Here is a 27,564-nt window from a genome sequence, read left to right on the forward strand (position 1 = left end):
GAGAGGACAGCTCATGTCTAGTTTTCATACATCAGTGTTTTATACGTTTTATCCACAGCATTCAGTAAAAGTTACTTGGAGGACAGCTCACAGACGGGAGTCAGCAAATGACCTGTGATCAATTTGAGCGCTCGTCTGTGTAAAATGTAAATCGATACAATGTGATTATGAAACCTTTCATCATGGTGAACTAACTAAACCGGGCTATTGATTAAATGACAGAGACTCACCACAAAGAAAAGCAAGCAGCGCTTATCATCGGCTAGGCCATCGCAGGAGACGACCGCGAGCTGTTAAACGTTAATCATCAGAAAGCTGCAGACTGAATTTGATCAGAAAGGTTTTCAGCTGCCTCTTCATCAATAGCCTGTGTTGATTCAGCTCTCACGAAGATAGTTTGGTCCTAAATAAGCAATTTCATGGACATTAAAAGTTAGGAGTGGAGCGGTTTCAGCCCGTGCAGAAGTCTTTAGGTTTGTAGTGCTCGCTGTAATCTCTGGATGGATGACAGTTGGTCTGATGTTGTGCTATAACTCTGTGGTCTGGCTCTGAATGGTGTCATCGGTGTTTCTCTAACTGATCACTGTGTTTTAAAATCAAGAAGGTCTCAGAGGAAGAAATACGTTAAAATGATCAAACTCAGTAATGTTTTGCCTCTCTCTGATTAATTGGTTTGAAAATGCCACCTTACACCTTCACTGCTCTGCAGATCTTCCCTGTGAAAGGGCAGAAAGCTGCTTTTGCAGAACACTTTGTCACAGGGATTTCAAATAATGTTGCTATTTTATCATAATAAAGATTTGTGCCAAATGTTGTTGAAATTAAGGCAAAAAATGTCTTTTGTAAGGTCACAATTCCTTTTAGCTTTGACCTCCAAATTCAAGAGACACTGAGACTCGGCTGTCCCGGTTAGGCTGAGCCAAAAAACTGTCTCAGTCTCAGATACTAATTCATGCTAAAATTAATACTCATTTACAACCGTATAGATACCATCAGTGTTGTCTTTGCCTCATCCAGGTGAAACTACATCACACAGCACCTGCAGACAGGTACGCGGCCCCTCCCCTCACTATCAGCTGAGCACATGAACAGTAGCTGACATAGCTGGCGTTAGCTAACACGTTAATGTTAGCTGCATACCTGATATCCACAGACGCAGCCTCAAGGGTCGCACGCTGAAACGAGAGAGACTCGGTGTGCAAGAGTGATACCACAAAGTGTTTACATTTTTAATTTATTATTTTAATTGAATTTATTACCTCTAAACTGTATTTGATCAGCAATTGAATTAGGGAACCAAGTGATCAGAAGCACAGCACTACTTAAGATCATTTTAAAATATTTGTCATATATATAGATATACGGACAAAGTGGTGGTAGACAAACAGAAGACTGTTCTGAATGACAGCAATATCAGGAAGAAGGAACACGAGAAGCTGGAGAAATACCAAGGGCTCAGAGAAGAGCTCAGAGAGGATGTGGAGGGTGAAGGTAACGGTGGTCCCCGTGGTAATCGGAGCACTAGGTGCGGTGACTCCCAAGCTAGGCGAGTGGCTCCAGCAGATCCCGGGAACAACATCGGAGATCTCTGTCCAGAAGAGCGCAGTCCTGGGAACAGCTAAGATACTGCGCAGGACCCTCAAGCTCCCAGGCCTCTGGTAGAGGACCCGAGCTTGAAGGATAAACCGCCCGCAGGGGCGAGAGGGGAATTATATGTGTATTTATGTATATATTTATATAAGCATTGGAATCAGGTAATCAAGGCACTCTGCTAAGGTTATTTTATCAAATGTGTTTTTTGTTTTTTTATGAGGCTGTTTCCAGCTGCAGTTTTCATATTCTGATGTCTGACAGTTGTCCACCTGAATCATCTGATCAAGAGCCTGTTAGCTGAGTTCAGTTCACCTTACCTTACACGAGCCTTCAAAATGCATTAAAAATTCCTCACTAGTGATATAAGCTCATTAAATGTGGGACTCGTGACCAGGAGAAAGCTGCAGTTTCAAGCTTTTGGACCATCTGCAGACAGAAGTGTGAGGAAAACACCCGGGTGTACAAGCTGACTGCTGGCTATTATCATCAATTAGGCATGAAATAACAGGTGTAGACTAACAGAAACACCAAAAAGCTTTCCAAGGTAGGCATGCAAGCTTGAGAGTGCAACAATGCTTATTTCCTTTCTTGGATTAGCTTCAGTTCCTCTGAATTCCTGCTGCCGGAGACATTTCATGATGTTTTGTGCTAAATTCTGGCCTCAAGTTATCACAATTCAATTCTCCTAAAAGAGATAATTATGTTCTGTTTCTCCAGGTAAAATAATCATCCAAATATATCATCCTTTCTTTTTTTTTCTAAATATGAGAAACTCTGTGTGCGCTTTAGTTTTTAATTTATTACTTGTTCTATTTTGGACTCTGACAGCAGCTGAAACACAGATAATGATGCTGAGATCGAGTTATATCCTGACTCTGCACGTGCTACGTTTGACCTATGATTGAATAGAAATGAGCAAATATACACTAGAAACCAGATGAAGTGAATAACATTGATCATCTCAGTACAAGAGAGTGTTCAGCTGGAAATCCTTCGTCCATGGAAAGAAGTGGCTGTTACTTAAACACAGATCACCTAGTTTCACATTACTGAATACCTGAGACCCCCTCATTGGTCATGTTTCACCCCTCGAGCAGGTACACGGGACCAGTAAGTGCGTATTGATTGGACATGACTTTCCTGACACGATAATTCAAATGATTGATTTCCAGCATTGAGATGAATTGAAATTATATTGTGGTTTATACTGGAGCTGTGAGGTGTAGTCGAATCAGTCAGCAGCTGTTAGTTCTTGGTGTTTCAGGACATCCAAAGATGTCACAATGAGATTTTTCACTGTGAATGAGTGAATAATGTAATAATATGTCTGGATCTGGATTTCTAAGGTTTGATGTAGCATCCATAGGGATGGATGTTCTGCTGCTCTGCTGTGGTGAAGACGGAGATGAGCGTGTAGGCTGAACCTACGGCCACGAGCGTGTGTATCGACCAAAAACAAGATTGTGAATATAAGTGGTGAAGATGAGCTTCCTCTGAAAGGTGTCTGGGCTCTCAGTGAGACGCAGGATAAAGAAGTGTTTTTGGAGAGGCTCAGTGTGGAGTCATTACTCCTCTGCATTGAGACGAGCCAGGCGTCTGACTAAGATGCCTTCTGGACGTGTTTTGGATGAGGTGTTTTGTGCATGTGTCCAACTAGAAGAGGACCCCAGGGCCAGTGTTTCAGCTAGCACAGGAACACCACATTTCTGTTCTCAAAAAAACATTCAAAATCCATGTTTACTAGCTTTTTCAATGCCTTTTGTTATCTGACTGCCGAAGCTCTCACTGGCATCCTCATGTCTGAGACGATAAATGAAAAGACGCCATAGCGCTCCTGCAGGTGAAAAGAAACGCTGCAGTGTGTCTTTAATCCTTTCACGTACAGCCACCTATGTCTTTAAAAACACACCCATACATACAACACACTGCACAACTCTGTGCCCTTTTGTTAAGAAAAGTCGGAGTGTGTCTCTTAAGGCCACGTTGAGCTTAGAGCGAATGCTGTGGCTCAGTGACAAGATCACAGAGGCAAGCTGGCAGGTGGCACACAATATGTGCTTTTACCCCCCAGCTGTAAGAGGCTGATGGGGTGCTGTTGTCACCCCGCCAGCGTGGACGCCTAAGTTTATGAATGTGATAACTCTGGAAATAGGCGATCCGGGAGCTTCAGACTGATACTGTAGGTGGAACTACTGCAAATCTCCGATGAGTTTGAATCCCGGTGACCTTGACCTCAAGTTCAGATTATGTTTTCATCATGTGAATGCGATAACCGGAGAACAAGGCGATGTAGGATTTCAAATTGATACCATAGGGCTGGACTGGGACAAAAATCAGCCCTGGTGTTTTTGGTCTAGACGTCCCACCGTGATCGCTCAGCGAAGGTAGGCAGAGGCACCGTCACGTTAAGAGGTCTGACCGCGGCCCACCGGGGAAAAGCCCGGTACGCCAGATTAGCAGTCCAGCCCTGGGTAGTTATGCAAACCAGACAGTAATGGACTCAAACTAGAATTTAATTTCCTTCTAATAATATCTGCCTCAACATGCATTTTATTGTCCATAAGCCTAAAAAGGCCCCGGTCTTCTGCCTTGTTCCCCCCGTGACCTATTTTTCTTATATAAGACTCATTAGACGGCTCGGCTGGCTGTAACTTGTGCAGCAGTGTTAGAGGAGATGGCATCACTGTAATGGAGTTTAGTTTGAAAGTATTTGTTACAGCAGCTCTGCAAGGCACTGCCAACCTTCCCCCACCCACCCCCACCATCCCCATCCCCACCACCCCCGCCTCCAGCTACCTTGAATTGAATAAGCAGAATAAAATGGAAGGACGGATTTGTTGGAGACACATTCAGCATGCTATGATTTCTAATTTACCTTTCCTGAATGCACCAGCGCTTCTGCGAGCTCATCCTTGCCAGAAAGAAGATAGAAATTTGCACAAAGCTTAAATTCATTTCAGAACTGTTCTGTTTTCAGTGTTTGGAAGAAAAAGGATGAAAAACGGTGCGTTTTTCTGCAATTTCTCTGCTTTTCAGGGATAGATGTCAATTTAATTTCAGGACAGCAGCGTATATATCCAACTGCTTATTCCTCAATTCAAATCAGAGCTCGGCACTTCCTGTGGTCGGCGTGGATCGCTAAAACGCGTTACTCACTGTGACAGGGCAGGATTGTAGCTTCAAGATGCAGTGAGCGTGTTTCTGGTAGATATTCACACACCGGTGTTTCTGAGTGTTTACATTAAAGCGTGGTAGGATTCAACGAGCCGCTCTCTTCTCTCTACTTCTGCCTGTTCTTAGATAAATAGGTTTAGAAACAATGGAGACAACAGTACTGACTGTATCGACTGCAGCTTTGACACTTTCTCAGGGTTGTGATAGAAACTAGTTTATCAAAAAAACTATTAAGTAAAAGATCAGACGGTCACTGTTGTTTTCTTTCAAGCTTTAGTTTCTTAGAGATCCTCCGAACGCTCCCCTGTGGAGTGTTGTTCTTAAACGCGGCTTTAATCAAAAATTAAATTGATTCAAATGTCAGCTGCCGGTCTAATTACACACGCCCCTCTGTGATTTTGGTTTTTGTTGTTTGCTCTGCTGTGTCTGAATAAGAAGGTGCCATCTTCAGCTGCTGAAATACTTCAGCAAATACTGGTCAGACTTGAACGGCTTCCCTTGATAGAAAAACAGCTTTTATCCAATTATCTGTCAGTCAGTTTGTTAGCACGATCCTCCAGCTTCACCTTTAAAAGACACAAACCTCAATTTATTATGAGTGTGAGAGCAGAGATTCAGATCTGGAGTCTGCCTCTGCTCGGCTGAGCTTAAATAGAGAAGCGTGACCTGTCGAAGACCCTTAAAGAACCTCACCGATGGAGAGAGCTCGCGGTATCCGAGCCTGTACATTCTGAGATGTTCAGCTGTCTTTCTTTCTCGGCTTTCACCTGGTGTTGGTAAATAAGATAGAGCTATGGTGCATGAATCTCACTACAGTTGAAGATATGCCTGCGGGCTCAGTTACTGTCCAGATTCCAGCCTCTTTGGTTTTGAGCTGAGGAGTGTTGGATGAACACAGAGTAAATAGAGATGACGAGGTGGTTCTTGGTTCTGTCAGGAATAAATCATGGCGGAGAATGTGCTGACCTGGTCACAGGATGCCAGTGAACAGCAGGCAAACCGCGCTCGGGCCTGATAATGCACGCTGACATACAGAATATATAGAATCTGTGTTTGCAAGCAGACGCCTGCAGGTGTGCGATAAATAAGCTGAGGAGAACATGTGTTCAAGTGAGCAGAAAAATGTAAACTTTTCAAACAGACGGCAGTGGAGCACATCTTTAAAATAACATTAGTCTGATGTAAGAGTTTTTATCTTACAGACTCCACCATATTACTTACTCTCTTTGATAAGGATGACGCGTCAGGAATCGCTGGATATTTCTTCTTCTTTGCATTTGTTCCAATCAGCTGCAGCAGAGTTCACTTGAATGTGAAGAGCGTTTATCTTCTGCGTGTGTTATTTTGCTTTGTTGGGATCACATAAACACTGATGTAGTTAAAAAATATCATTTCTGTAAGTCTGTGTCTGCTACTCAACGAGCTGTAATTTATCTTACCTTATTTGTTAGTGTCTGCTTAGACAAGTGAAGTCAGAAATAGTGAAAACAGTTTCCTTGGTAAACTGTGCACGCTGCGGTTTGTTTTTGGCTCAGTCTTTCTTCTTTTCTTGTTTCTTGAGTGTGTACATCTGTGCAGACTTTAGGTTTGTCTCTGCAGAAATGTCCGGAGACCACATTTCTACGGGAGGTGTGATTAAAAACCCTCATCATCTTTTGAAACACGGACCGTGTTTGTTGCATAAGCTGAAGGTTTTAACAGTCACTGTGACACCAAATGGCCCCGAATCAGGCAAAGTGTGAGTTTATACGGCACGATGAGCGAGTTTTTCCCTGCAGTGAACCAAGTCTGAGCTCTGTCACGCAGTAAAACCAACACACTCACATGTTTATCGTATTTCACTATTTTTGCTCCTATAATCACACTAAGTGACAGATGGCCAATTAAATGAGCCAGTTCATACGTGACACGTTTCTGCATCATAACCTGGTTTATTGTACTTAATCATATGAATCTTTATTCTGTTGCCAGAAGAAAACTTGCATTAAACTGCGCTGAGCTTCTCCCCCAGACGTCATGTGGCTGCCAGACGTTTTAATTTAATTTCACATGCAGCACACTTCAGATACGAATATTCACTTTATTGGTTTAGACGTACAACTGGGACACTTACACAGTCACACAGTATCAACGCTGCATGTAAATTTAACTAAGAATTTAATTTGGGATCCATCCAGTCGTTTGTGTAAAGGAGGGGATAGAGCGCCAGCCGATTGGAGTCTCTGAAGTTGGAAATGAGTTGAGAGTGAGGGTTGGTTGCTAACACCATTAGCACACAGTCCACCAGACTGTTAGTGAAGAGGCCAGAGGGAGTTTAGCAGGACCGATCGACCGAGCGCTAACACAATGTGTCTGCATACTGTGTGTACAGAGTGTGTACCCTCACTTAAAATGTCCCACACTCTCATATGGGTGCCTGTCGTTTTGGAGCATAGCAAACCGAGTGCAGCATTAGTTAGCCTACTCACATTTGCCGCACCCCTGTAAGCAGGTTTGCAGCCCACCTCCACCTCAGCTGCTTGCTTCGTACTCTTAATGACTTCATGTCGTATTCTGTTGTAACCGATGCTGCTGCTCTCTCTGCTTTCTCCACTGCACGTGTGCATGGAGGGCACGTGCAGATGCATGGAAACATGGTGCCAAAGATAAGTTACTGCTGCCTCTGAAAAACTTTGCATTTTAATTCAAAGAATAAAACTGAGATGTGTTTTCTATTCATTACAGGTAAAATGAAACATTTCAAGCCTTTCTTTGATTAATTTTTAAGGATTGTGGCTTATTTCTTATGAAAACAAGAAACCGGGACTTTGGTCTTGATCAAGTGTTTTAGCTTATAATTTAAATGAATAATTTAGCATTCTGGATCGCATCATTTTGAAGGAAAAAGCTGTAAATTCACAGTAATTCCACAGAAGTGGAAATCATTGTGTTGTTCATACGGCTTTACTCAGAGTGTAACACCTTTTTCAGACCATCATTCAGTCTTGATGGGTTGTACGTTCGGTCTGTTTGGGCATTATTGCGTTAGCCGGACAGCGTGACCCTTCATATCCGCCATAAACAACAGACATGACTGGCTTCTTATTGCAGGAAATCTGAGGTTGGCAGGTAGCCATCACAAAGCAATTTTGTGCCAATGTGTTACTAACGATGCAGCGCGCTGCAGGACCACCACCTGCCTTTGTTGGGTAACAAGGTGATAATTGCAAACAGAAAGCTGAAGAAAAAGAGTCACAACAATATCTAATAATGGCACAGAAACAGAGTCCTGCACATGCCAAGCAGTTAATGAGAGGCCCAGTTTCTCTCTTGAATAAATTACTAAATATTACATTAGTGCGTCTGCCTTTGCTTTGTGCTATATTTTATGCATTTTTCTAACTATAATATTGTTCGGTAGGACATTCTGGTGTCATGGTTTCATCTGTGTATATACGTGGGATAAGAAACAAGTTTTGACGTTCAGCAGATGTTCTAGTTGGATTTTGAAAACTGAGGCATTAATTTACAATTACATGAAAACACTGTCACAGAGTTTCTAGATTATTAATACATGATGGGGGGAATTTGTGGGGCATGTAGATTTTAATTGCCTCTTAATAAAACTAATGCTATCAGAGCAATGAGGTTTCTGGGTCTAAACACGCTCGGTGTCAGTGATGAAGCATGCTAATGCACTGCACAGGTTCTACACAGTCACTGACCTGCTAACCTGTTGCAGGCTGGGATGATTCGCACAGAATCGGATGAGTACTTCATCGAGCCGCTGGAGAAAGGCACTCAGGAGCTGGAGGACCAGGGCAGGGTCCACGTGGTTTACCGCCGGTCAGCTCTGCTGCAGACTCCCTTGGACATCTCTGTGGATTACCAGCTACAAGGTAGGAGGCACAACCACGATGGTTCCTGCTGTACTCGCTTACTTATGAACTTGTGTCCAAATCAATTTAAACGTATCTTTTCCTGAAAAATGAATCTCATTTACATCTGTGAAGGTACAGAGTCCAGATTTCATCGTTGCAATTTTTTAGAGATTCTAAAAATGACAAACACACAAAAAAGAAACATTAAAAATGTTGGGAACAGGAGTTTAGGTCACTTGTTAACATTTCAGCATTTATTCGTAGTTATCAGTGAAAGCAGTTAATTAGATTTTGTTCCCTGTACTGCTGCTGCTTTTACTGCTACTCTGACTTCTGCCGTTGCTCTAACTGTTGTTATTAATGCTACGAACTGCAACAGGGAGCTGTAAATGCAAATGTTGCCCTCTATTTATACCAAATAAATGTCATTGTTGCCACTGTTGGAAAATGTAATGCATCACTTGGACTGTGAAGGAGAACCGTGCTCAGGAAGGGTGATGAAACCACTGACTCACCCTGTGTTTAAGAACAACAAAGTCTATATTAAAATAAATAATCGCTTCACCTGCAACTTTTAAGAAGTGCTTAAGAATACGGAGCAGGGTGATGACTGACTCGGGTGCAGCAGAGTCCTCTCCCTGTGGCTGTGGGGCAAACGGAGGTGAGATACGGGGTTGAAGTCATACGCATGCTGTGCTCGTGAGCCCGCGTCAGTTTGTGCTTACATTATGATGAGATCTGAACTTGTGACAGACGTGCTTAGTGTTGCATCTCCTTTGCCTTTCTCCACACGTCGGTGTGCCAGTGGACGCATTTGTCCTGATTGCTGCTCCAGAACTCATTTTCTCTGCCTTCATGCTCCTGCATACTAAAACCTGATGATAAAAGCCATCCTGAAGAAAGAGCAGAGTATGTTGCAGGCAATCAGTTGCTCAATTTAAAGTTCCTCAACTACAATTTTGTTTCCATTTCCCCGCGCGAGCAAGCTGCCGTGCAAAATGTAGGAATATTTATTCACCTGGAAGTCAAAGGAGTTTGCAAAGAAAAGCGTCTGGACTTCTTTGAGTTGCTTGAAGACGTTTCACCTCTCATCCGAGAAGCTTCTTCAGTTCTAAGGTCAAATGGCCGAGAGTCCCAGATTTAAACCCAGTGGGAGTATCCCCCCAAAGAGGGACAAAGGACCCCCTGGTGATCCTCTAATCACATGAGCCAAGGTGTGAAAGCGGGTGTGGGACCTAATCAGCCAGGGTTTCGGGTGAGCTCATTGTGAAACCTGGCCCCACCTTGTCATGTGATTTCCTGAGGTCAGATGGCCCAGGATGTGAGTGGGCGTTAAGGCGTCTGGGGAGGGAACTCAAAACTGGATTATAGATGGCAGACAGTTGGTGTCGTAAACCACCGCCTCTGTTCAAAGATGGTCGCTCACAGTGGACATAGATGGCTTCTTTCACTCCTCTTTCAAACCATCTGTCCTCTCTGTCCAAAATGTGAACATTGGCATCCTCGAAAGAGTGACCTTTATCCTTAAGATGCAGATGGACAGCTGAGTCTTGTCCTGTGGAGGTGGCTCTTAGACCTTAGAACTGAAGAAGCTTCTCGGATGAGAGGTGAAACGTCTTCAAGCAACTTAAACAAGTCCAGACGCTTTTCTTTGCAAATTCCTTTGACTACGATGACCTGGATGACTGAGAACCTTCACAGACATATTCACCTGGAAGTTTGGCTTGGTGCGGGCAGAGGCCATAACAATTATTTTTAATGTCATTCATTAAATAGATTTTAGAAATAAAAAATACATAAAACATGAGGTAAATAAATAACTTGATTCAATTATTTGTCCATGACTGTAAAAGGTGGAGTTTGAATGTTGTTGTTAGGGATTAACAGGCTGTGACAGCTTGGATCATGGATGGATGGACGAGTGCGTATCTAAAACGGTGACACTTTACAGCACAAAACCCTGTTAACTCATTTAATATGTATATATAATAAAATCTGTTTCATAGACATCTGTAAGCTTGGCTGTGAGATAATTCACTGGAAGGTTTTTGACTGTCACCTAATTTTCCGATGGTTATCCTGTCATCTGTAGTAATAGGGTAAATTACCAAGAAGCAGTAATGCTAATCCCATCCAAATGGGGCTCGAGTTAGTTTAGCATCAGCTGAGAGATTTGGTACTGTGGGATAAAGCTCTGTCTTGGCTCTTTGCCTGCTTTGAAACAGATAACAGATGTTCTTTAAGAAAACACGACAGACTGATTGTGCTGATAAGCACCAGCGCTCTCAGTGAGAAAGCTGAGAGACGTTATCAGAGGTCGGTTCATCAGGTGGTCCGCTCATTCTTTAGTGACAGAGGCATGATCCCATTATCTCATTTGTCTCATTTAAGGAATTAATTTCTTACAAATCAAAGAAAAGAAGGACAAAAGGAAACATCTGCGAAAGCTGTGAGCTGTGCTGCACGTACAGGACCAGAAATATGATCAAACAAACGTCCTGCAAAACTCTGAAAACATTCAATGACTGTTATTAATGATTTAGTTACACAATGTAAATCCTGAAAAACTGACTTTATTTGAAAAAAGTGTGATATGTCGTCACCTCATGTGAAGAGGGCAGTACTTAGACTGAGCAGCTCATTAAAGAGTTAAAAAATAAAATTGTGTAGCAAAATTGGTGATCTAATTTTAAAATGGAATAAATCAGCACGAAGTGTAACTATGAAGAGCTGATCACGTGCCTCGCACGCTGCAGACTGAGAGAATTTAATGAACATTTGAGGCACGAACACTACAAACCACATCACTGATGCACATTAATGCCAAACAAACATAACTGTGATATTTAAGATTATGAATTTTCTCTGGGTGCAGTGTTAAATTTAAAAAAAAAAAAAAAATCCACATAATGCAATAAAATAAATTCAAACAGTACAAATTAAATTAATTTCACTAGTTTCATTTAAACACGTTGCTGCATTTATATGAAATTCCCCCATCTACATATTTTACATCATTTATTTGTGACATTTGTAAAATATTGAATATGTGGGATACCAAAACTACTAAATATAAATGGATGAAATAAATATTCCAGATGCTCATTTAAATCTAAATTGAGAGCAGTGGGTGAAAGCTCTTTGTCAGACGAGTAGGAGACGGCGGGAATCCAACTGGGAGGGAGACGTTTGGAAAACGGCGAGTGGACGCGAGCACAGGCTGAATTTACTGATCGATTCACGCCGTGGCGACATGAGAAAGAGCCAAATATCTGCTGCTCCTCAACAGTAAACATGCTTCTTTAGTACATTTTTGTTGTCTTTTAAGTTTATTTTTAATAGATTCTTGCCTTTTTAATGTGAAGTTGAAGTGGAGAGAGACAGGAAATGTGGGAGAAGAGAAAAAGGAGAATAATGTGTGTCCAATCAGAAATAAGTATTTTCACCTACTTGGTTGTCAGATTGAACAAAATGTGAGTCATTTAAAGACCACAGCACCCCATCACTTAGCTGAGCCCTGGCACCACTATTTACAGCTGCTGCATCTTGTTTATTATGAAATGCTTCCTAACAGACAGGAAGAAATGAGGGAGGTGCCGTGGCGAGGCCTCATTTGCTCGTTTCGTAGTAGAAACGCGCAACACGCAGACATGATGAAAGATGGTGATTCTGATCCCGTCACAGCGTCTGAGTCCTCACATCAAACTGGTGTGAAGCACCGATAATTAAATCATCAGCACGATCAATAGGTAAAAAAACTTTGAACGGGTATATGTTTCACTTAAAAAACAGCTGCTGATGTGATTTATTCACTTTTTGTCTGAGAAACAAAGAAATCTTCAGTCAGTTAAACTGTTTCAGCTGTTAAACACCATCTTTGAACACTTGCACAAAATGTGTGATTCCGCAGAAGAATATCAGCCTCTAACATCCATAAATACGTTTTATATACTGATATACATCCATCGGTGATGCCATATATGTGTCTTATATGGTCCCCATCAAAAGTTTAAGCATGTCAGTAATATTAGACCCATTCTATGGCAGTTTATGGCAGGAATACATCTCAACCTAACTGTTGGAGCTTTAACACCTGGAAAAATAATTATGCAGCTGACAGTGAGCTACTAGAATAAGATGAGATATACTTTATTTATCTCAATCAGCATGATTAGGCAATCCAGCACTTTCTGTGATGAGGAGTTAAGAGTTTGCTCCAGGAGCAGGTTAAGCGAAGCACTTGTGCGCTGCTTTGTCTCGCACACCATCAAAGAAATATCAGATGACAGTAAAGGGTTAACGCTGAGCCTCGGCGGTGCTGTAGGAGATTATTTGCACCATACGCAGAGCTGTTTTATTCTTGGCTGAGTTCCCATCATGGGATATTTTGGTGTTGATTGGATTTCTTACTTTGAAGCCATCTAGTCTGTGTCATGTCCTGTAACCCGAGGACTGTGGATGATGATGGCGGATGTGTAGGTTTTCCTTTTTCTCTCTGTCGCTGCTGTGACGCTGCTTTCCAAGGCACATCCTGCTCAGCGGGAGATTAACTCGCAGCTTTCGGGCGTGTTATCTTGTACGTTTGAAGCGTACTTTCCAAAACTTTAATGTATTTGTCTTTAAAAGCACAGGATTCTCACTGGATCCATGCGCATCATCTTAGAAACATTCACGTCTCAAAGGTTTAAATTTCGACTTGTTGCAGAAGGCGAGGCAGCCGTCTGTTCGCCGTGCTGGATGCTGATGGCGTGCAGCCATTTATTTATTTATTTGTTAGCAGTTTAGTTTGTATTTTACGTGATGCTGAAAAGTTCTTTTGTGTGAACTTGCACCAGGTGCCAAGGTGCTGGATTTCCTGCAGGCAACTTAAAATAAGTCAGCGCCCAGTGTAAATGGGCTTCACAGGTACACAGAGTGAAGGGTGAAGGGTGAAGCTTATGGTTTGTGTTGGTCACAGTGTGTGTGTGCGGTTAAGGTGCTGGCTCTTTCAGCACCTTTATTTCCTGCTGAGGTGTGAGAGTCGGGCTGTAAAAACCAGGCTGTGTGAAAACAGGTGAACGGCTGATGAGAAGCAACCAGGTTTGTTCTTTTTTCTCTAAAACAAGCAGCTTTTCTTTAATTCACAGCACTTGTGTACAGAAAGTCAAAGCGAGCTCAGTGGGACTTGCTTTGTGATGATCAGTCAGTCTGTTTTTTCTCTTTGTTTGTTTGTTTTTGTTTTTGTTTGTGGCTCCATGTCAGCCGCTTCCTCCTGCACTGCTTTCCAGCCCAGCTGCATCACCTCACTAACAGAAGCAATGGTGCGTTGAACACCGTTACACAAGTGTTGTGCCTGTATCATGCACTCCGCCTTTTTGACATGGTTCAGTTCATGTTTGCACTCCACTGCTGATGTGGTAACGCTGACACAGCCGCCAAACAACAGCACGTACCTGAAAGTGTGCTTTAAAGAAAACATGCCGCTCACTGTAAAACTGTGGCAGCAGTTCTGCTTTTCTCAGACTCCCTCACCCCGACAATCACACGATTCCATATCACATACCAGGAATATGTATATACAGTGGGCTCAGTATGACTTCCTTTTATCTGTAAGTCCTTTGTGCCATGCTTTTGAGTCTTTGCAGCAGAGCACTGATATGTGCAGGCATCAGGTGTGCTCGGGTATAGATTACAACCTCTGCCTCTCAAAGAAACACTTGCACGTATATGGATCGCCTCTTTGATTTTTCTCCACTGGCTGCTCAGTCCTGGTCAGTGATTTAAACACTTCCTGGTATTCTGCTGATCATGAGCAGACAGTAGCACTCCTGTTGTGTCAAAACACTGAATTTATCAGTCAAGTAAAGATGATTCAAACACAAGTTTCAGGTCTCATATTTAAACTCACGGACGTTTCACAGAGTCAGTCTGCAGGCCAGTTGAAAGCAGTGTTTTAAATTTCACATGTTGACATTTGATTATAATAATATTGTAATCTTTCCTTCTGTAAAGACTTTAAGGCTCATCAGATTCAAGAACGTGTGAAGAGTTTTTACCTTTCAGCCTGATGCATGTTTCTAAAGCCTCGGCCAGTTTCATCCTCTGTAGATGAGCTCTTTATCTCTTCAAACTACCAGCAGCAGCTCTTGAAGCTGTTTTCTGAACCGAGTGCTTTCTGTGATTTTCACTTCAGTTGTTTTTATAAGGAGCCAAATCACAACAACAGTTGCCTCAAAACAACAATACAGAGAAAAGAGAGAAAAGCCCAGCTCAGATGACCCCCTATGAGCAAGAGCTTTGGTGACAGTGGGAAGGAAAAACTCCCTTTTAACAGGAAGGATTCTCCCGTAGAAACAGGCTCTCAGGGAGGGGCGGGGCCATCTGCTGTGATTGGTTGAGGGGAGGGGAGGGAGACAGGACAAAATGCATGCTGTGGTAGAGAGCTGAGATTAAGAATAACTAATGATTAAATGCAGAGAGGTGTATAAACACATCGTGAGTTAAAAAGGTGAGTGAAGAAGAAATATACTGAGAGTGTGTTTTAGGCGTAGCCGCCTTAACACACCACATTGTCACCATCCTTTGGTCCAAACCTGTGACAAATGGATGCATATAAAGACCAGACCTCAGTGTCAGATTCAAAAACACTGGGTACTATTAAGCTTCAGTTAATGTTATGATTGGACATATTTTATCCCCCACACGATCTTTTCCAGCAAGTGAAAGTGAAAGTAAAATGTGAATAAAAGAAAAAGCCTCCTCCCAACTCAAACTGCAGTGACCTGCCTGAGAAACTCACGAGCTGCTCCACTACCGGCCTTCCTCCCTCCCAGTGCACAAACCGTGCTTCTAGGCACTGATGCAAAAGGACTCCTCAGATATCTCTGCAAGCTTGGCTGTGTCTGACAGAGCAGCAGCCTTTGATGCAGAGGGATGAGAACACGTAGTGAAGTCAAACAGTGCAGCCAGGCGATAGGGCCGCCTTCACTCCCACAACACAACTGGGTGGAAGAAACGCAGCCTCCTCTTTATCGTTGTAAAGCAGGAAAGAGTTTCCTCAACTCTTGTGCATTTATTGATATAACACACTGATCATGCACATTTTATGTAGCTCTTCAGACACGAACGGCGTATTTTTGCTCTCACCTAGAAATTATAAAGACAATGCATGAAATTATTGTTGCTATAATTATTTTCTAGTGCAGTAAAAGCACTTTTATAGTTGGAAAAAGTCTTGCTACAAGGTCAGTTTTGATGTTCCACTGGAGCTTCCAGTCACATCACAGTGTGATCAGTTGTAATAGAAGTTCCACTTTGTCTGGTAGTTTTTAAATTGAGTGCATTTTTCAGGCATTTTCTGAGGCGCCACCTCGCTAACGTTTGGGTGGGATTGAGGTCAGGCACTTCCTCACTAACTGGAGCTGACTTTGATTTCATTCCTCTGTCGAACCGGGAAAGGGACAAACACAAACTGAGACCAATGTTAAAACGTGTCCACATACTTTAGGCCATATCCTCATATATCGATAAGGTCACCTCGACTGTGGGAATCGTGCCTGTTGCAGCGTTGCCTGCAGCGAAAGATTATCCTCCGTTTGTGGAACAAGAATCTAAAAAAATAATTCTCAACATTTTTGCTAAATTTCTCAGTTTAACATCGCTGCTTGTGGAAACGGGATTCTGCAGACACTCCTTCAAGTAAAACAGCCACGAGCAATTCCTGTTTTCCTATCAAACAAATTCCTGTGATATGAGATGCCAAAGACAGCAAATATAAGCTGCAGGATTATGCTTGGAAAGGTGCTAATAATCATCCACAACAGTGTTTCTTTACAGACCTCGAGTGGATCAACAGCGGGATCTATGGACGAGATTCGGATCTCAAAAGAACTCCACTGATCATGTTTACTTCTAGGAGACGTGTATTTTTTAAAAAAGCAGTACAATTCAAGCAAATGGTTCCTCTTTCATATTCTATAATCTGGACTGCAGCGGTACACAGGGACGACTTTAAGACAAGAGGCCAGGCTCACCCAGAAATCAGACTTCTGTTTTAATCACAGGTGCAGTCGAAATGAACGCTTTCTCTTCAGTTAAATGCCACGGGCTTTTAATTTGAAACAGAAACAGGAAGTGCTGATATGCACAACGATGAGGAGGAATGAAAGGTGAAGAACTGTATCCATGTAAATGCAGCAGCTGCTGATTTTTCTACATCTATTAGCCACTTTTAATGTGGATTGTTTTCATTCTCATTACTTTCTTACTAAACTCTTTAAATACTTATCTTACAGCTTTTTACCTAATTTCATTGTGCATTGACAATAAAAGTTCTAAGTTCGGCCAATCAGCTTGTCTGGTTCTTATGAGTCTGTATCCTCGTGGGTGCGTGCACGTTTCGAGCAACACGAGGCGAACAGCCTGCAGCTCCTTTCAGTTCAGGACAAAGTAGACACGTCTGCAGCTTATGGAGGATCTCAGAGTGAAATGTTAATTTTGATCGTGCAAAATAATAAAATAATAACAATCTTTTCTTGTTTGTTTCCACATGAACCATGTTACATGTGTTCTAAAAGCAGTTTGAACGTTTGCCTGTACGTGTGCTGGAAACATGATTTTTTTGCTCGGTAATAACAAACAAACGTATTACAAGGGAAAAACAAAACAGATGGTTGTCACTGAAATGGAAGGGCACGCTGAATTAACTGTTGGCAGTGGCTTTGCACTGTTACCACGGGTGGATTACTTTTAATGCTGAATAAAACTCAGAAATATGGTTGTAATGAAGCAACGTTTGGAAGAACGATGTTTCGTTTCTGTGGTTTAAGGACATTTATTCACAGATAAGCAAACTTGAGTCACGTTGACTCTGAAAATGTGTGAGTTTGACATTGAGTTGTTGATTTTTAGCCAGCTGAAGTTTGCCACCCTGTAGGGAGTTTCTTTGTGAGTAGATGGGTCTTACAAACTGGAGTAAATGGGACTCATTGTGTTAATTGTAATTAATGTCTGCTACACACACAGTTACTCCTCCTGTGATGTGAAGTCTCCTGTGTTCACATGTCAGGTTAAAAGGCTTTAAAGGCTTCTGTTGTATCCAGGTTTTCCTATTCCTGCTTCTGTGCTGTGCCTTCTGGGACATTGAGTAATTTTCCCAACCGTGTGTGTTTGAAAGGCCTGTTTTTAATCGACTGGATTATTTAAATGGCTGAGCCTGAAGTGCTCCTCTAGTCCATCCTCGACATCCAAGAAAGCTTTTGAGTTTAGACAGAAATAAGAAACACGTGTTTGTACACTCTTTTTGGAACATTTAGCAGATTTATTATACACAGTTTGTGGCTTTCATAAATAATGTTGGGACAACAAAGAGATGGAAAATTAAGAGAGACACGACTGGACCCCTGACTCCTTCAGTAAGGATGCGCAGAGGCTCATTTTGCTGCTGGACGTGTTTAAGTTTATCCCATAGGACACGAAACTGATGTGATCGTTTGCTAATGTCTTCAAACTTAATCCCAACACATTCAGAGACTTTGAACTGAAGTGTTAGTGCTCTCTGCACGATGATCACAACACCAAATGTTTGGATTTCTTTTAATAATGATGTTTCCTTCAGCTCAGGTGCAGAGAATCAAAGTCGAGCTGAAGCTTCAGGTTCAGCGTTTGTCATTTTAATGTTCTTCCAACCAAAGATTAGCCTGCCAGAAATTTAGGGAGACCATCTCAATGTGACCTAACGTCTCTGTGACAGCAACAGTGGAGACACAAAGGGAGTCGATGGAAGTAAAAAAAGCGGATGAAGCATCAAAATGAATGATGGAGGAGTAACAGCTGTTCATCTTGGCCCTCATTCATTCATCATCGCACAGTTTACCTGCTTAAACTGATTAATGATGGCTGTAATCTCAGGGTGCAGGACCCTGAAGTGTGTAGGATACAGAAAGTATGGCACTGGGAGTGACTATAAAGACGTCCACTTCAACACCATACACAGCTCCACACGCCTCCATCTCCTGTCTTTGTCCTGCTGATCCTGACGTGAAACCTGGGGATGGCTGTGCTTCTCCACCCCTTCAGGAGAGCGGAGTTTGATACCGGGAGGAACAGGAGAGAGAGAAACAACAACAACACTGTTGTGTGTGTGATTTTCTCTTCTGTTCTTCACCCATAAAATCTAAAACAAACGCAGCACAGTTTGAATATATAAACCATGGGAAGAAGGAGACATTCCTTTAGTTTCCAAAGGTCACAGAAGTCGAGATGATCGACTGCACAATCGGAATTTCTGAAGCAAGGGAATGTTTGTTGAATGGGACTTCTCTGCTCCCCTCCCGCTCCGTGGGAGGAACTACGATGCGAGGAGAGGAAACGAGAAAAGGAATCACACACAGTGTGAAATAAGCGGAGGGGAGAAAGAACATGACACCTTCCAGCCAGTAACAGGCACTTCCTTGGTTTATAGTTTCATCTTCAGTTTATTATTACACATTAGTAACTATTGCTGTCAGGAGAATGCTATTTAAAAATGAAGTAATGATATTGTGTCACCCTGTCCAGGATGCACACCCTCCCTGGGTGCCATTGGCTCCACAACGCTGTATCTGAATTTAAAAGAACAAACAGGAACAGTTAGTAATGCTGAAAACAGCTGTAATTTTCTTTTGTATGCTTTTGTACAAATCATGACTAAAGACGCTCTCACTTCCTCCCTGTGCTTTTATTCTGAGTTTCCCTGAAAAAACTAAGAATAAACAAAGATATAATTTTATATATGTAACACTGTAATTGTAAAGTGAAAGTCTGACAGCCTAGCACAGCAGCAGTGGGCTTCCTCTGATTCATTTTATACTATGAGGCAGTTCATTGTAGATACAAACCCTTTAAAAAGAACAAAACACAAACACCATCAGCTCTTTGTCCTGAATTAGATATGTGAAGACGGATGGATGGTTAATGAATCAGTGTATTTATTACTCAACCAATAGTTTTTGCTCAAATATTAACCGTGAGAATTAATCACAGTATCTCATCACATCACACATGTGTGAGATGCTATATTTCCCTTTCTGACATACCCGCCCTCGCGCACAGCGCCGGTGTCGTTGATGGATCGGCGTTCGGGGGAAAATCAAAGTTACAGTGAGAGCAAATGGCGGGACTCCCGAGTGTGCTCCTGAGATCTGATCTCCTGTTATCTGGCCTGACGCCCAGGCGAGGGATTCGCAGTTTGCAGTATTTGAAAATGTGGCTTTATTTTCACACGTTAGTGACGACAGACTGAAAAAGTGTGAAACGCCTCTTGTCTGAGGCTGCATATATAATTTTCACTACCCAGCACAGGAGAACGAGGTGAGCAGTAGAGGAAGCTGATTTTTTATTATAATCTCACAAATGTGTTAGGCAGAGTCGGGGCTGGCTGAGTGTGGAGGAATTTGGTGAGGTAGCAGGAGTGAAATAAAGTCACAAGAAGCAAGAGAGAAGGCAGCAGAGGCTTCTGCAGTGGATAATCCTGCTTAAATATGGCTGAAAATGGGATCTGGCCTGGTAGCAGGGAGAGTAACCTCTCAGCATAAACAGCAGAAGATGCTTTCACCACAGCCAAGCTGCTTACACCTGTAATTATTACACTAATCAGAATAACAGACGTATGACAAGTGCAACGGTGGCAAATCTAGATTTAGTGTTGCTTAAAGCAGGGACTTCCTGTTTCTCCCAGTCAGACCTACACATAAAGTCCAGAGGCAGGTTAGAAAGTGTATGAGGAGCACATGTCCGTGTGAAAGCTGATTTTCAGATTGGGTCAGTTAATTACTTCACATTTTGTAAGTTGGGTTTCTCTTGAATAACGGATAATCTCGGTAGAGGGAAATGAATGACTTAAGCTGCTCATTGAATGTATGCAGTGCAAAGTAGGGCGCCACTAAGTGTGAGCGTGTGTGCTCACAAACCTCATCTGGATGAAAAACTTGTGCACGGCACGTCCGCGCGTGCTCGGCTGTCTGTTCTTTTGCATGAAGGTTGGCCGTACAACAGCTCGCTTTTCTGCCTCTCACTTTGAATACCGATGCTGCAGCATGTAGTGAGAAGACGAACAAAGTAATTTATTCCCTTCAACCTCAGGAGCACTTTGATATGTTGAAGGAGCAGCTGTACCAAAGCTTCCAGAGGACCACATCAAACCAGTGAAGACAGTCAGAGATGCTGTTTGACCCTGTAGTCGGAGGGGAAGCAGACAGAGGTGGTGGTGGATTTTCTGAGAAGAGTTTTACGTCTGGCAGCAGAAAAGATTGAGACTTTGAACACTTTGTCACTCGCTGGCTGTTGTAAGAGATGAGTATTGTGACCTCGAGTCACAGAATAGAGCGTGACTGGATGGGCTGTTTGGGTCAGCAGAGACGTTTTATCACAGACGTGCCCTGCAGAAAGCCATGACAGCCGTACTGCATCGCACACACCTGCAGGTTGAAAAATGGCAAACTTCATAACTATTTGGAAACTACAAAGTCACTCACTGTTGGTTTCCTCGCACAGGGAAGTGCTAATCCTCAGACATCGAACATAACCCAGTCATACATCTAATTAGAACAAGAAGTAATGTCGGTGTTTGTAGGGATTTTATTTATCACTTTTAAGCTCAAAGGATCAAATTTAGAAGAAATGAACTTTCTTTACTTTGTCTCTACTATAAATAATCTGGAGACAGGTTTGAATTTCATTACGTTGTGTGTTGTGTTGCTGGTGAACTGTGGACACTGACTCCTGTCAGATTCAGTCTTGTGTCAAAAAGATTGAATCAAAAGCTGCTTCCTCTGTTGGGTTCACAGTAGTCAGATCCTCAGGCTCCTGCAGCCTGGCCTCTGCCGGTGACTGCTGCAGGGCAGCACAGTGTACAGGTAGCAGTAACGTCTCTTTTAGCGACAGGTGAGTTCTCAGGGTGAGGAAAGTAACTTAAAACTAGATGGAGGAACACAAGGCGGTTTGAGTCAGTTTGTAAAGCTTTGTTGGAAACATGCTAACAGAGGGAAACAGAAGTTAACTTCAGGGAGAGCTGAGGCCAGGATGACAAACAAAACAGTCTTAACCTAGCTAAACCGAAAGATAACAAAGCTACATCTCAACTCCTTATCAACCAAAGACGAACAAAAACAGGCCAGCAGAATAAGACTAGCAGCAAACTCAAAAACACCTGATGTTCTGACAACCACAAACATGACCAAAGGCCCTGAAGTGTAGCTCCAGTCAGCTTATATAGGCCTGGAGAGCATCCATTGGCTGGAGGACTCGGACCTCGGCCAATAAAATGGCCGGTTGTCTGACTTATTGAGACTGCATGGAAAATATTAGCATTCTTTCCAATCCTTGTCTCTTTTTAAAGCTTTGTGCATTTGCTTTGTGTAAGTCACGTCACCAGCTGCTGCTTTAACACTGTGATTGGCCAGTTGTGTGCCTGCGTGGTGTACTGCATGTACTGTAGTTAATAATACAAACCTGTAAAGGCATTGCTGCATGATCCCATATCGTAAACAAAAATAGGTTATATTTCTTCTGTGACTAACTGCTCACACAGCCCAGCATATCACCGACTCAGCGCACTCCAATTATCATCAAGCAAATGTCCGACTGAGGTCGGCCCACACCTTCCTGATTACAGATCTGTTTATAAGCTAACCACAGTCATGTATTAGCTGTGAGCAGCAGGTATGATTGGACCCAACTGCAGACTCGCAGGCAGGACTGAACTTTATTGCTGGATAAATAAATACAAACACAAAACTAGGAGAAACGAGGGAACAAACCACAGGAGGGAACACAGCTGAGCATGATCTAACTAACTGGGGAAACACAATTAAAAGCACTTAACATCAAACACACAACTGTCACAATAAAACAGGAAACAGTGAAACTAACACGAGCTTGACAAAAGACATGGAACACGCAGACATCAAAACATAACAGACTGGAGAGACCAGATGGAACACGTGGAGAGAAACACAGGAACAGGTAAGGGATGAACACGAGGAGGGAAAAGGCAAACAGGACACAAGGACACACATAAACACCAAACACACAGAGAGGGACAGAGGACAGAGACACAGGGGGAACCTAACAGATGAGAACTAAACAGGGAAACCTAAACTCAGGACTAAGTGAACCTTAACATAAACCATAACACAAAAATGACACCTAAATACAAGAAAACTTTGGGTCAAATGACCCAGGACCAGCTGCAGTGTAGCTCTGCTCTTTGAAACCTCCTCACACCACAGGCTTGAGGGAGGGCGAGCTGCCGGCCCATCATGTTTCATTTCAGCGCTGAACAGCCGGCTTTTTGTTGTTTGTTTGGGTTTCTTTTGATATGCTATCATAGCTCGCCAAACACTAGGTACAAAGCTGCAAACTAAGCCATGGTGTGCCAACATCCAGACGGCCCACACGAAGCTGAACACTGCAAGCAAAAAACACTGAACAAATTAAGCTCCGCTGCTTTATTTAATGCAGAACTTGTGCTCTTGGGACATGTTGTGTTAACGCTGTACGAGTCCTCAGAAGAAGCTAATGACTTTTCTGTTTCATGCTTAGTGTGAATCCAACACATCAGTCTGAACTTTCGCCTCTTCACACGTGAATCAACTTCATGAGGGGCTCATAAAAAAGTACATCAGCATCTGATTTCTGCTGAGATGCGGGGCATGTGTTTTAAATTGTAATCCATGCGAGTGAGTATTGATAGGGAAAAGCAATTTACCTATGGTAATTTAAAAACGTTAAAGGTTATCTGGTATTTGGCTGCTGCTGTTAGCGAGGATGGTTTCTCTAATGTTCTGTAAACACAAGTAATTCCAGCAATGTCAGAGGTGAGTGGAAACACTCGGCGTCCATCCCCGACGGGCGTGTATGTGCTTTTAACACACAACAACAACAAAAGTCATCCAGAGCTTTGAAGTCGCTGCAGAGTCTTCACGCTGAACGCATCATAAATCTGTCTTTATATCCTGCACTGAATACAACAACATAGCTCCTTCCTCCTGTAAGGAGACCGTTCTCCACCTGATACGCTTCCCTGTTTGTGTCCTGAGCCGGCAGATTGGGAAGATATTTTCCACATTGCCTTACGTCTTCAGAAGTACGATTCCCAAATGCGCCTGATGAGTTCTTTCCATACTAAACCTGGTGATAATTAGCGACTCGGGGGCAGGCCAAGGATCTGGAAGGAGAATGGAAAAGACCTCGGGAGCATTGAGCAATATTTTGAGTCGAAAAGCACTCGCCTGTGTTCTCTTCTGACTCGCTGTTAAATCATCCAGTTGCGTTCCAAAAGGCACATGGCAGCTGGAAGGAGCTGATGAGTATCTCTTTCTTCTTTCCATCCAGTCTGTCTGTGAGTGAGCCAAATACTTCAGATTCCTGTAGCTTGTCGTTATACTACATTCACTGTGCCTTTTACAGAGAAGCACTCGGAGACGGGACGGGCCTGTGGTCGTTTGTTAGTCAGAGTGTTGCACCGCTTTATTTTTCATTGCCTGATAAAAATATCTTTGAAAATATCTTTGCATTGTGTAAGAACCTGACTCTGCCCTCATGACTGGAAATCACACCACGCACTTCAAAGCACATTCCCCAGAACTCATTCTGATTATGTGCTGATGTGGTAAGTGTTGCTGTAGGTGGCAGAAGGCAGTCTGAAATACCGTCTTCTTTGCTGCTGTTAGTTGTATCATTTGTGATCTGTAGATTGTTTTCCTTCTTTAATAGGTTTTCTTATCTGAGTTTATACTTTAAGCTTTTTTCATCATGATAATGCTTTAACCTCGACATCTAATCCAAACACCTCGTATTAAGTGTTTTGACTGACTGTTTTGTCAAACAACTTCCCACAAAAATTCACATATTTCATCAAATAATAACGAGTCCTGACGTTTGTATGCAAAGATGCATAAAGCCGTAACAACAGAAGGACTATTAAGAGTTGAAAAATTACCTCTCCCCACAAAAAACACGTATGGGTGAATAATTTTTATGTCTTTGGTCAGCCGAGAAAAAGAGAGGCGTCATAAAACACACTGGCATTGCCTGAAGTTACATATGGGTTAAAAATGAGGAGAAGCTGCAAAGAAACGGGGTCCACAGGTGTAAAACCAAAAGATAGTTTGTTATTTTGGTACCAGGTGCCTTTTGTAGTGCAGCCAAACTACTTATTTAAAAATCAGAGCAGTACACACCTGACATCAATACTAAACTGAAATATTTTAGCAGGTAGAGTCTGCTGACTGCAGGACTGAACTGAATGCTGTTAGAATCCCACGGATTATAGCCAGGAAGCGGAGCGAGCGACCCCGGAGTCAGAGGGCCAAACAGCGATGAGAGACTGCCAAGAAAAATCTGCATATTTAAAGTAAACACTGACACAGGTCAAGCACACAGGGCGGCGCTGGCCAGGGCCAGAACTATTCTGAAGCACACAAAACACGTCTGTTTAAATTCAAGTTATCATCGTTTATGAGGTCTTGAATGAGGATGACCACACTCTCAGAAATAAGGGTACAGCAAACACCGGAGTCAACACATCGGTGTGTTTCTGTCTGCATTTTTACACGAGCCTAAAACGTAACATGCATATACGGCATGTTCCCAAGCAGTAACCCAAACTGTCTGACCGCTTCTTCGAGATATTAGGGTTCAGTATCTGGAGACAGTCTGTGTTTAGTCAAAAAAACACTTGTTTTTTCATATTTGGCATCAGATTTCAGGTATTTGCAGCAACCAGCTGGTCGCTCAGAAGTTTAAACCCGGTCCAGGTAGTGTACAAAGCTCCAACGTTTCAAGGGTACAAACAGCAGGAGCTTACAGGGTACCACCCTGCATTTATATAGAAGTGCTGTTGACCACTTAAAGCACTTTACATTCACCCATTCACACACATTTTTAACATCACTTACCACACACACCAAAGTGCTGATGGGCACATCAGGAGCAGTTTATGGGGTTCTGTATGTTACCCAAGGGAACGAGACATTCAGACAGAGAGATCAAACCCCCGAATATCTCATTAGCAGACAACTTATTTTACTGTCTGAGCAAAAGCTGCCAGAAATGATAAAAGGTGGAGAGCTCCCTGATATCTGCTTTTATCGTGATGTAACTGCGTACAAATAAGAATCACATGGTAGATTTGTTTCAGAAAGTCTCTGTTGTTATGCGAGTTGCTTTATGAGTTGAACGGTCTTTGAGATAAAGATAAAAGATTGACTGGAAAGATTAAAAAATCTTTTAAATCTGCTTTTTCAAAGGACTGTTTATCTGGAGTCTAAGAGTGAAAGAAGCATCGTCACACACATCGTCATCTCTAACTGGAAATTTAAAGCCGATTACATTTTTATCCGAGAAACAAAACAGACAGAAAACATCCGATCTGGAGGTAAAAACCTTCCACCGTGCCAAAGCCTTTGACAGTCACCTTTCAGTATTTGAGCTTCTTACATTTCAGTGCTTTATCAGTAGTTTAGGGGAGGGAAGGACTGGAAACAGTTTGTCGCTTGACCTTTCAGCGATGACATTGGGTTGTTTGTACTCTGTGAGAAAGAGTGGGGGGAAAAACGGATGCAGATCACCAAAATATATTGAACTCCCTGAAAGGAAATACAGTGAGCATTTCTTCCAAAAAGGCAGTTCGCACCCCACCATGAATGAAGCCTAAGTTTTGCAGCATGTTGTAACTGACTGAGCCCAACAAGGCTTACCGTTGTCTGCTTCAGGACTCTCGCTCTGCTGCTCTTAAGTCACCACAAACACACTCCACACAAGTTTGATATTCTGGAGCTCAACAACAGATAAGCAACCTGGCAACAGAGAGACATTTAGACTATTTATGAGTGCAAACGGTAAGCTAATCCAGGTTTAAAGAATAGGTCCCCTTATTTGCTTTTTACCATGTTTGAATGCTAAATGCAGAACAGGGCTAGCGTAGCGTAGTTTGTCACGAAGGCTGAAAGCCTGAAATCTGTCCAAATTTCAAAACTATACTCCTCTGTAACATCATATATAGCATATTTGTATTTGATGGTTGGCTACAGCAGTTTGTCACATTTGATTTTTAATAATTCCCTTATCGATAGTAGCCTGGGCCATCACAGGTGACCCGGTAATGTAATAGCCGGTAATAACGTAACGTAAAGGCCAAATGCACTCACTTACATTCAGCTTTGAAGTGCCAGAGGAAAGAAAAGAGCTCATTAAAAATAAAGCTCGAGTGGTTACAGTGTACTGGTATTGGCTCCCAGTTTAGAGTTTGTTACTTCCTTTCTTTCCCAGACCAGTCAGCACGGCGCACAAGCACAAATCGCTCGAGTAGCATTTTCTGCCAAAGCTGTAAATATAATGATGAAGCAAAGCAAAAGTCCACATTATAAAAATACAACAAATAACAGAAAACAAAAATCAGATAACCGGCTTACTGCTAACACCAAGTCTGAGTGACACCTAAAGTACGGCTGATAAAAAAACGCATATCTTCTATTTATAGATCAGCTGTCTAATCCTGGCCACATGTGTTTTAAACCATGCTTCTCTGTTGCACAGGCCTGCTAACTGTTGCATGCACAATTTCCAGATTTATGTGTTTAGTGTCTGGATCTATCCGCTGTGATGCAACCCACTGGTGTTGATCTCCACCTTGTAAAACTTTTAATTTTGGCTGACACCTTGTTTTTGAAGCCTGAAGTTACCTGGAGGTATATGGATCAAAGGGTGTAATGTCGGGTGGACCAGCGGTGATGGTTAGCACGGTCTCCTTACAGCTAGGAGGTCGTCTCCATGTGCCCGAGTGGGTTTTCTCCACGTACTCCTCGCTCCACAGTCCAGAGACATGCATGCGGTTACAATAATTGGTGACTCTAAATTGGCCGAAGGTGTCAGTGTGAGTGACAACTGTAGTTGTTTCAGTGCTGTTATTACAGCAGCG

The 27,564-nt window shown here is 42.5% G+C and overlaps 1 protein-coding gene across 1 annotated transcript in view; it reads left to right on the forward strand.

Annotated features, from left to right (window-relative positions):
• The window catches only part of adamts3 (ADAM metallopeptidase with thrombospondin type 1 motif, 3), a 184,556-nt gene that overhangs the window by 57,433 nt on the left and 99,559 nt on the right, over nt 1-27,564 (forward strand). The window contains exon 7 of the mRNA XM_031756603.2: nt 8,489-8,645. Coding sequence (XP_031612463.2) covers nt 8,489-8,645 — 157 coding nt within the window. The remainder of the gene's footprint in view (nt 1-8,488; nt 8,646-27,564) is intronic.

The sequence above is a fragment of the Oreochromis aureus genome, linkage group 12 (assembly GCF_013358895.1).
Source record: "Oreochromis aureus strain Israel breed Guangdong linkage group 12, ZZ_aureus, whole genome shotgun sequence".
NCBI classification, from domain to species: Eukaryota; Metazoa; Chordata; class Actinopteri; order Cichliformes; family Cichlidae; genus Oreochromis; species Oreochromis aureus.